At 43.1% G+C, this 15,280-nt stretch overlaps 3 protein-coding genes across 3 annotated transcripts; 2 read left to right on the plus strand and 1 right to left on the minus strand.

Annotated features, from left to right (window-relative positions):
- Window positions 1-490: 490 nt before the first annotated feature.
- Window positions 491-1,669, plus strand: PADG_06547 (uncharacterized protein; the record flags this gene model as incomplete). Its single annotated transcript, XM_010763838.1, has 1 exon — window positions 491-1,669. One exon carries the CDS (start codon window positions 491-493, stop codon window positions 1,667-1,669), a length of 1,179 nt encoding a protein of 392 aa, XP_010762140.1.
- Window positions 1,670-10,226: 8,557 nt separating this feature from the next.
- PADG_06548 (mRNA splicing protein PRP18) lies at window positions 10,227-11,423 on the plus strand (the record flags this gene model as incomplete). The annotated part of the gene is made up of 2 exons (XM_010763839.1): window positions 10,227-11,131; window positions 11,228-11,423. The coding sequence occupies 2 exons, from the start codon at window positions 10,227-10,229 to the stop codon at window positions 11,421-11,423; spliced, it is 1,101 nt and encodes a 366-aa protein (XP_010762141.1).
- Window positions 11,424-11,650: 227 nt separating this feature from the next.
- Window positions 11,651-13,432, minus strand: PADG_06549 (uncharacterized protein; the record flags this gene model as incomplete). Its single annotated transcript, XM_010763840.1, has 3 exons — window positions 11,651-12,525; window positions 12,578-13,216; window positions 13,366-13,432. The coding sequence occupies 3 exons, from the start codon at window positions 13,430-13,432 to the stop codon at window positions 11,651-11,653; spliced, it is 1,581 nt and encodes a 526-aa protein (XP_010762142.1).
- Window positions 13,433-15,280: the final 1,848 nt, after the last annotated feature.

Consider the following 15,280-nt stretch of genomic DNA (forward strand, 5'->3'; position numbering starts at 1 on the left):
GCTGCTTTAACAGTTTTATCTTCATTAAATTTACTGTGTGAAACTTCTGAATCAGATGCAGTGCTTTCTTTAAATTTTTTGCTGAATGTCATGTCGAATCATTGTTAAATTCTAGTTACTGTTAGGCTCAGCGCCCGACCGAGCCCGACCGAGGCCCGATGCCCGGTTAGACTCGACGTCGGATTAAGCTCGGCGCCCGATTAGGCCAAATATTCTCACGTGATCAAACGACCATGCGGGTGGTTATAACCCGGGCAGGCCCCAGCACCTCTTTCATCCCATCAAGCTTAGTATTTCGTTATATAGCAGTTAGCAACGCAAAGAGTTTCCTTCTTATGCAGCTCGCATTCGCTCCCTAACATAATACTAAGCTTCATCCTACCCCTTCTACTCAGGGTTGAGTAGAACCTGCTCAGCAAGAATCCGACGGCACAACATACAACAGCAACTCATCCCATCCCCCCTAGTCACCAGAGAGACCCAGACCAGGATGGCCATCCCAGACTTCCAGCCCTCTGAAAAGACCAAGAGGGACTGGCGATATGTTCTAACTAGGCCAACCGATCAACCACGGGTCTCACTTGAAGAATTCAGACAGGCAATCCACTCAGACAAGGACCATGTCTACAAAGAGTTAGCAGCAATCTTTGACAGCATCTTTGATGATGAAAAAACATTGAGGGATACAATCACACGTCTGAGGATGGAACGGAACAACGCCACTGACCAGGCTGCTGTCAAGCAAAGCCAGATTGATGAGCTAATTGCTGAACGCGATGAACTTAGCCACACCCTGGTCCGCATGACAGTCAGCAACCAAGCAGCAAGTCGAGGCGTCACCCCCTCTGAGACTACCCGGAGGTCTGTCAAGATTGATGACCCAAAACACCTTACTGACGGCAAGGAGCCAAAATTTGAACACTGGCTCTCCCGGATGAAGAACAAGCTCCGGGAGAACGCTGACCACTACCCTACTGAACGCATGAGGATTGCATACATCGAAAACCGGACTGATGGGGACGCGGCACGTCACATTGCGCCCCGTATGGAAGAGGACCACCCCGAGCGATATCAGACTGCAGAAGAGATATTTGAGCACCTCAAGTCAATATATGAGGATGCTAACAAGCTGCAAAATGCCAAGAGTGATTATCACAAGCTGATTATGCGCAATGGGGACAATTATCATGAATTTGTCACAAAATCCTTACACCTGGCAGGTGAGGCCAAGATTGCCAAAGAGGGCTACAAGACAGACTTCAATGACAAGCTGTCCTGTGACCTTCAGAGGATGGTGGCAGTAGCCAATGCAACCACCAATACATATGCTGAGTTTCAGAAGATCTGTGCTCAGGCAGCCCACACCCTCCAGACAATCAATGCCACCCAGAAGTCAAAGAGCTTGTGGGGAAATGGGTCTAATATCTTCAAGCAAAACACCCCGCAGGCCTCTGACAGCCAAACTTCCCACAGCACCTCAGCCACAAAATCCCCTACCATAAAGGAAGCCTTGAGCGCTCATCCAGATATTCAGTGCTACTACTGCAAGGAGAAAGGCCACATTGCCAGGAACTGCCCTGCGAAGCAGAAGTCCCAACAGGTGATCACTGAGCTCACAGAGAATGACACTCCTGAGCCTTCAGCAGATTCAGGAAAAGAGTGGGCCTGAGAGAAGACTCCACCTCAGGTAGTTCAATAGTCTGTGAGAGGTTTGAGATGAAGGACTTGATTGGGGGAAAGAGCTTTAATGTCTCAATTAAGTTAGCCCACAATGGAATTGCTACTTCTACAAATTCTCTTGCTGATACTGAAGCAAATGATGTGAATTTTATTGATATCTGATACACTATAGAATTAGTGAGATTCTTCAATAGAAAGTTTCAGAAACTCTCATTCAAATGCTGCATGAAGGAATACAATGACACCTCTGGCAGAGTGATAGACTGCACATTGACTCTAAACCTCTGGGTGAATGACTGGAGATTCCAGAATGTTCCCCTGCTGATGATGGACCTAGGCCAGTACTCTGTCATCCTGGGATGAAAGTGGTTGGCAGCACAGGATATATGGCTGGATGTTAAAAACCAACATCTGATTTGGCTGAGTGAACAGTCTATCCTGGAACAGATGACAGAGCTGATGCTGAAGATAGTGCTCTGATCAATACTGAAGCATTCAGACCCTAAGCCTGAGCATCAGACAGATGCAAAACAAAGAGAGATCAAACTGAACAAGAAGATCAGACAGGAGCATCAGACTCAGCTCTGCAGATTGAAAGGGACCAGCTCAGTCATGACATCTAAGACAAGACAGAGACTGACCTGGGAGGAGACAGCATCACAGATGATAGATATGAACTTCATTGAGGCTGCTTCTTTTCATGATTATATGAAGAACAAGAACTTGACAGTCTTCATAACCAGTCTGTATGAAATTGATAAACAGCTTGAGAAGAAGTGGAGTTTAGTGGGAGCTGAGGAGGAGTCTGATGAGGAGCTGATCAGCAACTTACCAGAATGGTTGAAAGGCCGGGAGGACTGTTTCTCAAAGAAAGCATCAGATGAATTACCTCCCCTATGGAAGAATGTTGATTTTAAGATAGAGCTCCAGTCTGACACTGACCTCATTCAGGACATTGGACATGCGCCTCTATATAAGATGAATCTGGAGGAACTAGAAGCAGTGAAGACCTACCTTGAAACCAACCTAGCAAAGGGCTTTGTCATTCCAAGTTCAGCCCCCTACGCCTCCCCAATCCTGATTGCTTGTAGTGGGAAGAAGCTACAATTCTGTGTTGACTTTTGCAAGCTGAATGCTATGACCAAACAAGATCAGTATCCCTTGCCCCTAATAGATGAGCTGATGGACCAACTCAACAGGGCAAAATACTTTACAAAGCTGGACATTCGGCAGGGGTTTCATCACATCCAAATGGACCCTAAGTCGGAGGACCTGACCACCTTTAGAACCCGCTACGGGATCTATAAATACTGGGTGGTCCCCTTCAGCCTTACAAATGCCCCTGCCTGCTTCCAATGGTTTGTCAACAGTATCTTCTTTGACTACCTGGACAAGTTCATGACAGCATTCATGGATGACCTTCTAATCTACAGCAGGACTCTTGAAGAACACAAGCAGCAAGTGAACCTGGTACTGGACTGATTAAAGACAGCAGGCTTGCAAGCTAGCATCCAGAAATGTGAGTTTGCTGTTCAGAGAACAAGATATCTGGGGTTTATCATTATCACAGAGGGGATTGAGACAGACCCTGGGAAGACTGCTGTCATCACAAAGTGGCAGATCCCAACCACAGTAAAAGATGTTCAATCATTTCTAGGATTTGGCAACTTCTATCAGCAATTTATAAGGAACTATAGCTGAATTGCAAAACCACTATACCAGTTGACAAAGAAGACAGTTCCATTTGTGTGGACACTAGAATGTCAATCAGCCTTGGAGAAACTGAAGAAGCAGCTGGTGGAGGCTCCAACCCTACATTACTTTGACCCTGGATGTGAAACCCGCATTGAGACTGATGCCTCAGATGGAGTGGTGGCTGGGATACTGAGTCAAAGATTGAATGATAATCTTTGGCACCCTGTGGCCTTCTACTCCAAGTCAATGAATGGTGCAGAGCTCAACTATGAGATCCATGACAAGGAAATGCTTGCAGTCATCCGAGCATTGCAGGAGTGGTGAGCTGAGTTTGAGGGACTACAATGGGAAGAATGATTCAAGGTTCTCACTGATCATTGTGCACTGGAATACTTCATGACAACCAAGAAGCTGAATGCACATCAGGCCTGCTGGGCAGAATTCCTTTCCCATTTCTATTTCAAGATCAAGTATTGACCAGGTAAGGCCAACCTGCTAGCAGACACGCTGAGCAGGCCTGAGCAGGTTAAGAAGCAACAGGACAGCCGTATGCAGATTCTCCTAGGACCAGAGACCCTTGACCCCCAGATCACTCCCTCTATGGATATTGCTAGCATCAACTCCTCAGAGGAAGAGAACATTGCTGAATGCATAGTGTCTTTAAACAAGACAGCCACCTCAATTGAGCCCCTGCAGCAGCAAGTAGGAGAGGAGAATAGCCCCTATACAATGGAGGATAATATGTTGCTCTACCATGGAAGATTGGTAGTGCCTGTCCAGGAAGAAACCCTTATAGCTGCTCTGCTAAAGGAAATTCATGATCAGACCTCAACAGCACACCCAGGGGGATGAAAGACTCTGGCCCTGGTTCACCCCCACTATTGGTGGACCACCTGGCAGGTGGATGTCTTACACTATGTTCAGAACTGTCATACATGCTGAGTTAGTAATATCTCAAGGGACAAAGCCTCTGGCCTGCTAAAGCCACTATCAATACCAGAACAGGCATGGCAGCATATCGCAATGGACTTCATGGATGTGCCAAAGAGCAAAAGTGGCTGTGATGCCATTCTAGTTATAGTCTGCCAGTTAAGCAAGAAGGCAATTTCAGTTCCTACCACCTGTGGAGTTACAGCCCGTGAGCTGGCTCGATTATTCATCCGATTCTACTATTCCTATAATGGGGCACCAGACTCGATTGTCTCTGACTGCGGCCCTCAGTTCATATCAAACTTCTGGGATGAGTTCACAGGAATTCTAGGCATAAAGTTGAAACTCTCAACAGCACATCACGCACAGACAGATGGGCAGACAGAGGCAACAAATCAGTATATTGTCACACACCTTCACCCATATGTTAATTACTATCAAAATGACTGGGATGAGTGGTTACCCATTATAGATCATGCTTCTGCAGCCACCCCAAACACCTTCACTGGGATCTCCCCCTTTCTAGCTGCAAATGGATATGAGTCATGAACATCATTTGACTGGAGGCCCCTGCCAAGGGAACTAAGGGCAGGGGAGAGGACAAATCAAAGGGCTGCTCAAAACTTTGTTAAACAGATGAAAGAGATCTGGGAGTGGGCAGGCAAGGGCATGAAGGCAGCACAGGAACAGATGAAGAGGCAGACTGACAGACATCACTGGGAACCTGACTTCACAGTGGGAGATTTTGTCTACTTGACATTGAAACCATACAGAATTGACCGACCAAGCCGTAAGCTGGCAGCACAGAACACAGGCCCCTTCAGGATCCTAGAGAGGGTGGGCAATGCCTATAGACTGGACCTCCCCACAACCATGAAAATTCATCCAATCTTCTCCCCAGACAAGCTGCGCAAAGATCCAAGAGACCCCCTACCAGGGCAGGCTGTCAAACCACCAGATCCAATTGAGATAGATGGAGAAAATGAATGGGAAGTGGAGCATATATTAGCCAGTCAAATAAATCGAGGCAAACTGCAATATCAAGTCCACTGGAAGGGATTTGATGAGGACTCATCTTGGTACCCAGCTCATGACTTCAAAGGATCACCACACGCCATACGCGACTTCCATGAAGCTAACCCTACAAAAGCCAGACCCCCAAGGTGACTAAATGAGTGGCTGAAGGCATGGGAGACAGACAGCTACCTGAAGGACGAGGTTGATGACGACCTACCAGCATGAGGACATGCCTGTCCCTAGACCGGGGGGTGATGTTAGGCTCAGCGCCCGACCGAGCCCGACCGAGGCCCGATGCCCGGTTAGACTCGACGTCGGATTAAGCTCGGCGCCCGATTAGGCCAAATATTCTCACGTGATCAAACGACCATGCGGGTGGTTATAACCCGGGCAGGCCCCAGCACCTCTTTCATCCCATCAAGCTTAGTATTTCGTTATATAGCAGTTAGCAACGCAAAGAGTTTCCTTCTTATGCAGCTCGCATTCGCTCCCTAACAGTTACTTTATCTGATATTGAAACTTTCTGTAGGAGATATAGCTTGCTAAAACATTTTCAACCTTTAAATTATTTTCACTTTATATTTTAATTGATTTCAAAGCCTTACTTAATTATTCTAATAAAGAGTCATTCACAGCTTTTCATAGTTTATCAGAGAAAAATATTGAGTAAATTCTCATGATGTTTGATAGACTTATTCTATAGCTATTGTCTGTGATGATGTAGAATAGATTTTATTCAAACTACTCAACTTCCTAAGTTCATTAGATAGAACAGACTCTGTTCTAATATTGATATAGCAACATTCTCATAATTGCTTCATAGAAACTGCCTAGCAATAATCTAACAATTATGTTAAAAAAAGAGACAATATACTAAAAAGAAGATACTAAGAAAAGAAACAATATACTAAAAAATATATAAATTAAGTCTTTTTCTGATCTGTCTTTTAGAAATTATCTTAGTATTTTATTAATGTAGATTAATTAGTTAATAATCAAACAACTGTTTTTCTGTATGTAGATTAAAACTATAATAGAAATTAATTATTAAATCTAAAAAATAAATTTTTTTATAGATATAATGATTAATAATGATACTAATATTATTATAAAAAATTAATATAAATTATCTTTGAATACTAATATATTTACAAAATATAAAATATATTAATACATAAATTATAAATTAAAATTTGTTAATATTTATATTTAAAACTAGTATTTAATTAAAAAAAGATAAATAAGAATAAAATTGTTAAAAACACTGATAATAATAGAAAAAAAAATAAGAGTAAGAATAAAAATAGAAATGAAAAAAATAAAATTAATAGTATAATGATAAATCTTTTTGATTTTCAATCTAATATTATTTTAGCAGTTATTTCATTTATATCTTCTAAAATATTATCAAAATCTTAATAATATTTTAATACTGATACCAGTTTTTATATTAGTAATGAAAGATGCTTGATAATATATTCAAAATTATTCCAAAAAAATTTTAAAATTAGTATAACTGATAGAAATCAGAAAAAAATATAAAATATAAAATATAATATAATTTCAAATATTTATTACATCTTAAATCTCACTATCAATTTGTTATTACTTGCAAAGCTAAAAGATCAAAACTTCAGTTTGAACTATATTTATTATTTACTATTATATTTTATCATCAATGCTTTAAATAATATGATGTTTACTATGATTTGAAGATCACAAAGCTTTATTTATAAGATTATTACATAAGATTGAAAAATAATTTTTATTATATATTCAAAATAGTTTAATCATATCACTTAATTTCATGATCATGAAGATGTAATGGTGATAGTCAATGAATCTAATGTTCAATCTAACAAATCAACTACATTTCCACAAATGAAATGATAATGGCAGACAGGATCAGTCTCTAGGCACAACAGTGTTTAAACATTTTATATGCAGCATGTTTTAGTTAGATTCTAACTAGAATAGGGCAAGAAACCTCACGTGATATACATGTATATTAGTAAGCTAGCAAGAACCAAACACAAACTAACTACTTATAAAGGCTGAAGTACAGGGATCACCTGATCCAACCACGTTTATCTCTAGCATTGCGGCGACTCCAGCAACAACCAACTGTTATACTCCCTGGGCGGGCTGCCTCAGACCTAGTGGCAGCGATGGTTCATGATATAGAGGAAGCCTGGGCCCATGGAAAAGTAGTCTCTCTTCTTACTCTGGACATCAAGGGTGCTTTTGATGCTGTACTCAGAGGAAGGATGCTGCGGAGATTGCAAGAACAAGGCTGGCCACCAAATTTAATTAGATGGGTGGAAAGCTTCATGACAGGACGCACAGGCAGGATCAGATTGGATGGACTCCTGGGAGAGCTCTTTGATATCCCAGCAGGGCTTCCACAAGGCTCGCCAGTCTCACCTATTCTATTCATGCTGTTTATTCAGCCTCTGTTCTTTCTAGGAACTATACAAAGAAGACGTGCACGCTCAGGCTACGCAGATGACCTAGGACTGCTTAGTGCTGGAACCACTCTTGAAGGGAATGTTGTTACTCTCCAGGAGGATTTCAAGTTGCTAAATGATTGGGCCAGCAAAGAAGGGCTAACATTTGATTTTGCCAAAACTGAGATAGCACACTTCACACGGCGCAGAATCCTTTCAAACCCCTCAATTGACCTTGAAACAACATCTGGCACTCACTCTATTACAGCAAATGCAGTGAAAAGCTCCATAAGATATCTAGGAATCTGGCTAGATAGAAAACTGAGCTTCAAGAAACACGTGGAGACCATGGCGGCTAAGGCACGACAGGTGTCTAATGGCATACGGGCACTAAGCAACACGGCAAGAGGCGCCCCAGTACAACTGCTTAGACAATCCATTCAGGCCAGTGTGCTCTCTGTGCTCTGCTATGGAGCAGAGGCCTGGTGGCCTGGAGCCACACGAATGGAGAAGGGAAAGGAAATCTCCAATCGAATGGATTGCCTAGTCAGAAAGCTAGATCTAGCCCTTAGAGATGCTTTGCGAGGGGCACTGCCAGTCTACAAGACCACACCCATTTCAGCTCTACACCGTGAGCTAGGAATCATGCCAATGAAAGAGACACTAGACAACCGGCGTGCTGTATTTGCAGTAAGAATCAAAAAGCTTGACAAGAGGCACCCGCTAGTGAGGCGCTCTAATAAAGTAGCTACCACCAAGCCCTATACCACACGTCTGTCTAGAGCGTCCAGTCATGCTGGTGGGATAGAAGCATATGACCCTCTACTCACGCCCCCTTGGATGAGATTTCCCAGGAAAGAAGATCTGCAGATTGGGTATGTGGCAGGCCGCACAAAGGAACAGGCAGCACAAGACTTTAAGAGCTGGCTACAACAACGCAATCCCCTGGATCTGGTGGTCTTCACCGATGGTTCACAGATAGAGCGCCCTCAGCGCGCGACTGGTGCAGGATGGGCTATATGCTGGGGTAGCGAACACCGTCTAATCTCCACAGGAAACCTGCCAATGGATAAAGCAGAGGTCTTTGATGCAGAGGCAATGGCAGCCCTGCAGGGCCTAAAGGAAGCCACCACCTCACCTCAGGCGAAGTTTGCCAGCAACGTCTACATTTGCCTAGATAATTTGGAGGTAGCACGAGCCCTTGGATCCGTGCCAAACACCTCTAGCCAGCAGGTCTTCGCGCAGTTTCTGAAAGCCATAAAGGCCTGGCAGAGCAGGGATAGGCTCCCATTGGCCACCCAGAGCAGGGTGGTCATTAGATGGGTCCCAGGCCACGCAGGCGTGGCTGGTAATGAAAAGGCAGATCTTGAAGCCAAAGCAGCCGCAGCGCAGGCAGCAAGTGCAAGCATGGTACCTCAACCCGACAGCATAGGCACTCTAGCTTATATAAAGCGGCACACTATGGAACAAACCACACGGGCCTTTGAGAACTACTGGGCCAAAAATCGGCCCAAACGCTATATGGAGCTGGAGATCCCACTAAAGAGAGCCTCAACAGAGGCAAAACTTTCACGCTTCACATTAGGAAAGCTCTATGCCGCCCGATCAGGTCATGGAGACTTTGCAGCCTACCACAGCCGCCTTAAGCATGAAGATGCAGAGTGCTACTGCCGGTGCGGACATAGCAAAACCCCAGAACATTTCTACTATTGCACTCTTGCAAGAAAAGCAGCAAAGCGGCGCCGGCCTATCTACAATCTTCGCGAGACACTGGCAACCTCGCGTGGGGCCCTAGATTTCAATAACTGGCTAAGAGAAACAGCCTTCTATCAGAATATCTGTCCAATGCGCCGTCGCGCACCTCCAGATCAGATCCCACAGTCCATCCTCTCCTCTGTCCTGCCCCCGTCTTCCTCACCACCTCCTCCTCCTTCCTCTCTCTCCTCCCCTTTCTTCCCTTCCTTGCCTTCCTTCCTATCCGCCTCCCCTACCTCCCTCCCACAAACCTAAAACCTCTCAAAACCTCTGCTCTATGGCAACCGACCCATGGGCTCTGCCGGTGCAGCAATACGCAACCCTTTTGCCTCATTTGTAAGATAGCTACTAGATAGGTAGTCGCCTACGGGCGCAGCTCTACCCGCCCTATAGTTCGACGCGGACTCTACTAGTTCACGTGACCATAAGGCACGTGGACTAACCGGGCGTTAAATAAACACACACACACACACACACCAACTGTTATACCCAACTGCTATGCTTTCGTATACGTATTATCACATATCTAGTGGGTATTTATACGATGTTGAGTAGGGAGTTACATGGCATCCCTTCATTAACCACGAATAGTCATCCTTTATTTTTGCTTTTAACAATTCCACCCCCGCAAGTCGAGTAAGATTTGGATTTTCCTTTATCTTGATACAGCTTCCTTTGTTTTGCATCTTCTTGTCCTCAGCCATGGATTTTGCTACTCTGATGGCCAAGGAAATATCCAAGGCCAAGTCACCTGAAACCTCGACCCCTTCCTCGGGCTCCGGAAAACAGTACGTGAAACGGTCGGAACTCGAAGCCGCTAGATTGGCCGCATACAACGCTGAACAAGAGAAGCTACGCAAAGAACGTGAACAACGTGCTGAGCTGAAGCGTAAGTTGGACGAGGCGGAGGAGCACAAGACAAGAGAGAGGGAAGAGAAGAGACGACGATTGGCGGAGGAATCAAGGCGGAAAAGAGAAGCAGAAGCGGAAGCCAAGGAGAGAGCGCGTCGGAGGAGACTGGGCCTGCCCGAAGTACCCGAAGGGAGTCCAACTGATTCGAAAAATATAACACCTTTGAAGGTCCACGAGAGAGACCCCGATGAAAATGAGGTAATCGACAAGCTGAGAGCTGCAGGAGAGCCTGCACGGCTCTTTGGAGAAGGTCACAAAGCTCGTGTAAAGCGCTATCGACGACTTGTTCAACGATCTCTCACTCCCCAACCTCAGGTTTCTGAAGGCCCAATCCCCACGACCCTTGTTCTTGTTCCCGAGGCGGAAATGAAGGTTCCATCTAAACTGCCAAAAGATGACGAAGGTCGCAAATTCGTCTTCCGGCAACTGGCATCATACTTCACAATGATTCTAAGGGAATGGGAAATCGCCTTGGCGAAAAGAGATGCAGCTATCAAACAGAGCTACCAGGGTAAGCAGGCTTATAATGCCATGGTGCAGTCCCGAGAGAACATGCGACCACTATTTAGGAAGTTCGAGAAGGGGGATTTGGAGGAGAGCATACTTGAACCAGTGGTGGAAATTGTACGCAATGCGCAGGACAGACGCTATGTCGACGCAAATGATGGCTATCTTCGACTTAGCATTGGAAAGGCGTAAGTAGCTCCAGTCATACAAATTCCTTCAAAAGCTTCCAACCGCTGCTGTTTACATTTCGTTTTCACTTTCCTCCCTCTAATTATATTGTTCAGGGCTTGGCCCATTGGTGTTACTATGGTTGGTATTCACGAGAGATCCGCTCGAGAGAAACTCCATGAGAGCGACAAGGGACAGGCACATATCATGAGTGACGAAATCACGCGAAAGTTCCTACAGAGCATCAAGAGATGCCTCACTTTCGCCCAGGTCCGTTGGCCGCCGAATGACCAACTTCAGCTTATGGGTTGAAAAGTAGTATTCTTTCCCCCCCTCCCTTTATATTTATTTATTTATTTATTTTGTTTACTAATTATTTTATCCTCTACTCTCTGACTAGATTGCTTTGAAAAAACAGAGGTGTTTCCTCATCGTTGCTGCTCATGGGTCCCAAATAATGCTCAAGTATTTACCACAATTTTAAATCTACATTCACTGATATGTATGCGCGTGGAATACTCTAACCATCTAATGAAAAATCAATGAAAACATAGAATCCCACCAACTGTTAACCCAAGTTGCCGCCAAATCACGTTCGACATGTTTTGGCTGTTCCGATTCATTTGTATTAAGTACTCTAGGGTTACGTTCACCTCTGCCACTTTGAGTAATCCTCTGCTCGCTATCGGCTGTTTTCGGGCCGGAATCTTGCGATATTCCTCTTCTATCTGGATGTTCAAGTCCGTTTGTATGAGCCTTCCAGCGGCATAGATGCAGCCGCCATAGGCGAACCTGATCAGCGAGTCTCCAGTTAAACTGCCAATGATAAATACGTTGTTTGTTACCTCTAAACCCTCCAAGGCCCGTGCACGCATTCTTTTCCTCGATATTCGTTCGCATTCCTTTAGTGACTGCTTTCCGAATATTTCAGCTAGCAAATTGTTGCTGAGGTAGCTCAATGTGCTCTGTCGGCCAACCACATATGCCAACCCACTCACTTTGCGAGAAAAGGTGATCCCAGCCTGGCATCGGAATGTTACCAGTGCTGTCTCATAATCCAATACAACATCTGTGATTATCGTGTTCGGAATGCCCTCATAATCGTCTTCCAAATTTCTGCCTTCGAGAAACGGGATGGAAGTACCACCTGCAAGTTTCGGGAACCGAGATGAGCCATTCTGATTCAACCGTCCAAATTCTCGTTTCATGAGTCTGTATATAGCCGCGTACTCTGGGTAAGCTTGCTGATGGCAACTTCTCAGAGGCGATGGATTGGTATCTGGTTCCCATTGGAAAACGTGCAGTAATTTTTGGTTTGGATGGGATGATATTATGACATCTGCTGCGGAAAACCCGGACCCGACGACCAGGAGAGGTGCAGGACGTGATAGCACTGGGGAAAGGACATGGCAATCTAAGCAAGGGTAGCAACAATGGCGTCAGAGGTATGCTCTCGGCAAACACACAAGATGCGAGGATGAGTTTGTTGCAGGTGATGTTATGTGATCCAATATAGAAAGCATTCTCTGTGCGAACAATGCCCTGGATTTCCTCATTGCATCGAATTGACCCGGATATTCCTACGGATATGGAATATGCCGCAAGATATTCCGCAACAGCCTGTCTTGATGGCCTCGTAAAGGGAGGTAAAGGGCAGCCATGGACTTGTTCATGGTGCTCAGAGAAGCTGTAACCTGGTAGGGAGAGCATTCCAGCATAGCTTAGGGACCGAACATCTGGAGTTGTGCCCTCTGGACAGCCCGTCCATTGTCCCCCAGGTTGATCTACATCTCCAAAAACCAGGTGTGATGTAGCCATTTCTGGCATGTACCGCCATTGGAGACTTGTTTCTGTCCCTTCATCGTCATCTCCATTCGGCCGGATTAGAGCAACAAGAAGAACGTTAATGGGAAGTGCTTGAGTAGAGTATGAAAAGCGGGAGGCTCCCAAATGGCTTGTCAAATGCTCGATATCTAGGTGAAGGAGTTGAGGATTTTGCTTCAGCTTCGCATGGAGTAACGGATCTGGATGGGGTTTCTGCGGGTTGTAAAATGGAACGTGGCCGTGCAGGATGTAGGAGAGTATTATTGCAGCGGGTCCATTTCCTGAAGGGTGTTAGTACCAGTTAATATTGTTCAACAGCGGGGGAGCGCTTTTATATTTTTATTTATTTATTTTTTTTCTTTGGCCTCCTTTTATTGTTTTTTTATATATCTTTCCCCCGAGTGTCCGGCTGAGATAGGAGAGCACTTACCAACAATTACAACATCAACTGATGTAAGAATGGTTGATATCTCTTCTATGGACAGCAATGGGATCATCAGGCATTCTGTATAGGACAACAGTGATTGATGATAGCCCCCAGCACCTCCTGTGTGTTACAGAACTATAGCTCAAGCCTTTCACCTCATGTCTTTCAGTGAGTAATGCGAAGGTGGTTGCATATAAAGCAGCTGTTCTTCTTTGTGATGGATAAAAGCCAAGACTGCAACTTCCAACAGCCAAATGATCAATTGAATGAAAATAGATGGTTGAGCAGAGAACTCTGAGGAGAGATGCTGGGATCACAATTCATTATTTCATGCCAAATGGGGAGTTTGGATTTATAAGTGGAAGGAGGCCTAACTACCTAGCAGTTAACTAACTGTACCATGTGCACTCACTACCTCTTATTAGTAAGTGTGCCCCACTGTAAAGAAAATATCACTGTAATGAAAATATTCTAGAATCACTAATCTTCAAAAATTAATTAATGATCAACACCATGCCTATCTATAATATAAAGATTATCTATATACTTATTAAAGCATGTAGTTGTAGAATCTTCAGTAAATTGAGATTCATTAATAACATTACATTGTGATTGATTGGCATTAGATTTGAGAACCTTGATTTCAACTTCTATCTTTTATAACTTCCTCCTTCGTACGTGCTTGATCTTGCAATTGACATTCTTGATAGTGAGAACATTCTCTATCCGCATCTATCTGTAGGTTTTTTTAACAATTCAGTGTCTATTCATCAAATAATGATCAAATAACTCATTTTCTCAGTACATACTTAATTTTGCTTATATTAAACTCTTCCTGAAGATATTATTCAATCACTAAGTTAAATCAGATATTGAAGTATTTTTTATCCCTTCTTCTATGATATTATCTACTATCTTAATTTGATAATATAATTTTACAACTGTATCTGAGAATATCAATTGAGAAGATATGATGAAAAGTTAGATCTCAGAAAATGAGATAAAACTAGAGTATTCTTCATCATCATTATCATAAACAAGCAGCTCTGGGCTATCACTATATTATATTGTCTCAAATATTGAAAAGTTACTTCTTATTTGATTGAATAGATTCCACAGTTAGTAAATCTGACTTTGATGATGATAGATTTGAAAATTTGATGATAGACACTTTCTAGATTATCTAAAAACTGTTAGGGAGCGAATGCGAGCTGCATAAGAAGGAAACTCTCTGCGTTGCTAACTGCTATATAACGGAATACTAAGCTTGATGGGATGAAAGAGGGTGCTGGGGCCTGCCTGCCCAGAATATAACGACCCGCGGGCATGGTCACGTGGTCACGTGATGAGGGTTAGGCCTAATCGGGCGCCGAGCCTAACAACAACTCTCTCATTATATTGCTTATATTTTTTTGAATCAAGCAGCCTTATTAACTGCTTTTGTATGATAATGTTTTATTGCTGAAAAGATACACCATTAAAAGATTGTAGTAGATGACTTATATAAGATGAGAATTCAAGTTCAATAATGTTATAAAAGTTATAAATATTAAAAAACACTTCAATAAAATAAGATTCAGAATTATCAATCAGTAATAATTGATGACTATTAATCTGATATTTTTTAGTGATAGTTTTAAAAAGTTTTATTGATTCAAATTTAATATTATTATTAATAAAGCTAATATCAGATAATATAATGATATAATTATTAAACAGATTAAAGTATATATCAATCTTTTATATAAATCTTTGATCTTGAGTACTTACTTATACAGATATTTTAAAAAATAAAAAAGCAGATTTAGCAGCAAAGATTAAAACTAATACTTAAAAAGTAACTCAAAAAATTATATTTTGATAAGTAGATAAAGATTTGAGAAAAAAAGAAAAAAGATACTCAATATACAAAATATAA

The sequence above is a fragment of the Paracoccidioides brasiliensis genome (assembly GCF_000150735.1).
Source record: "Paracoccidioides brasiliensis Pb18 unplaced genomic scaffold supercont2.9, whole genome shotgun sequence".
NCBI lineage: Eukaryota > Fungi > Ascomycota > Eurotiomycetes > Onygenales > Ajellomycetaceae > Paracoccidioides > Paracoccidioides brasiliensis.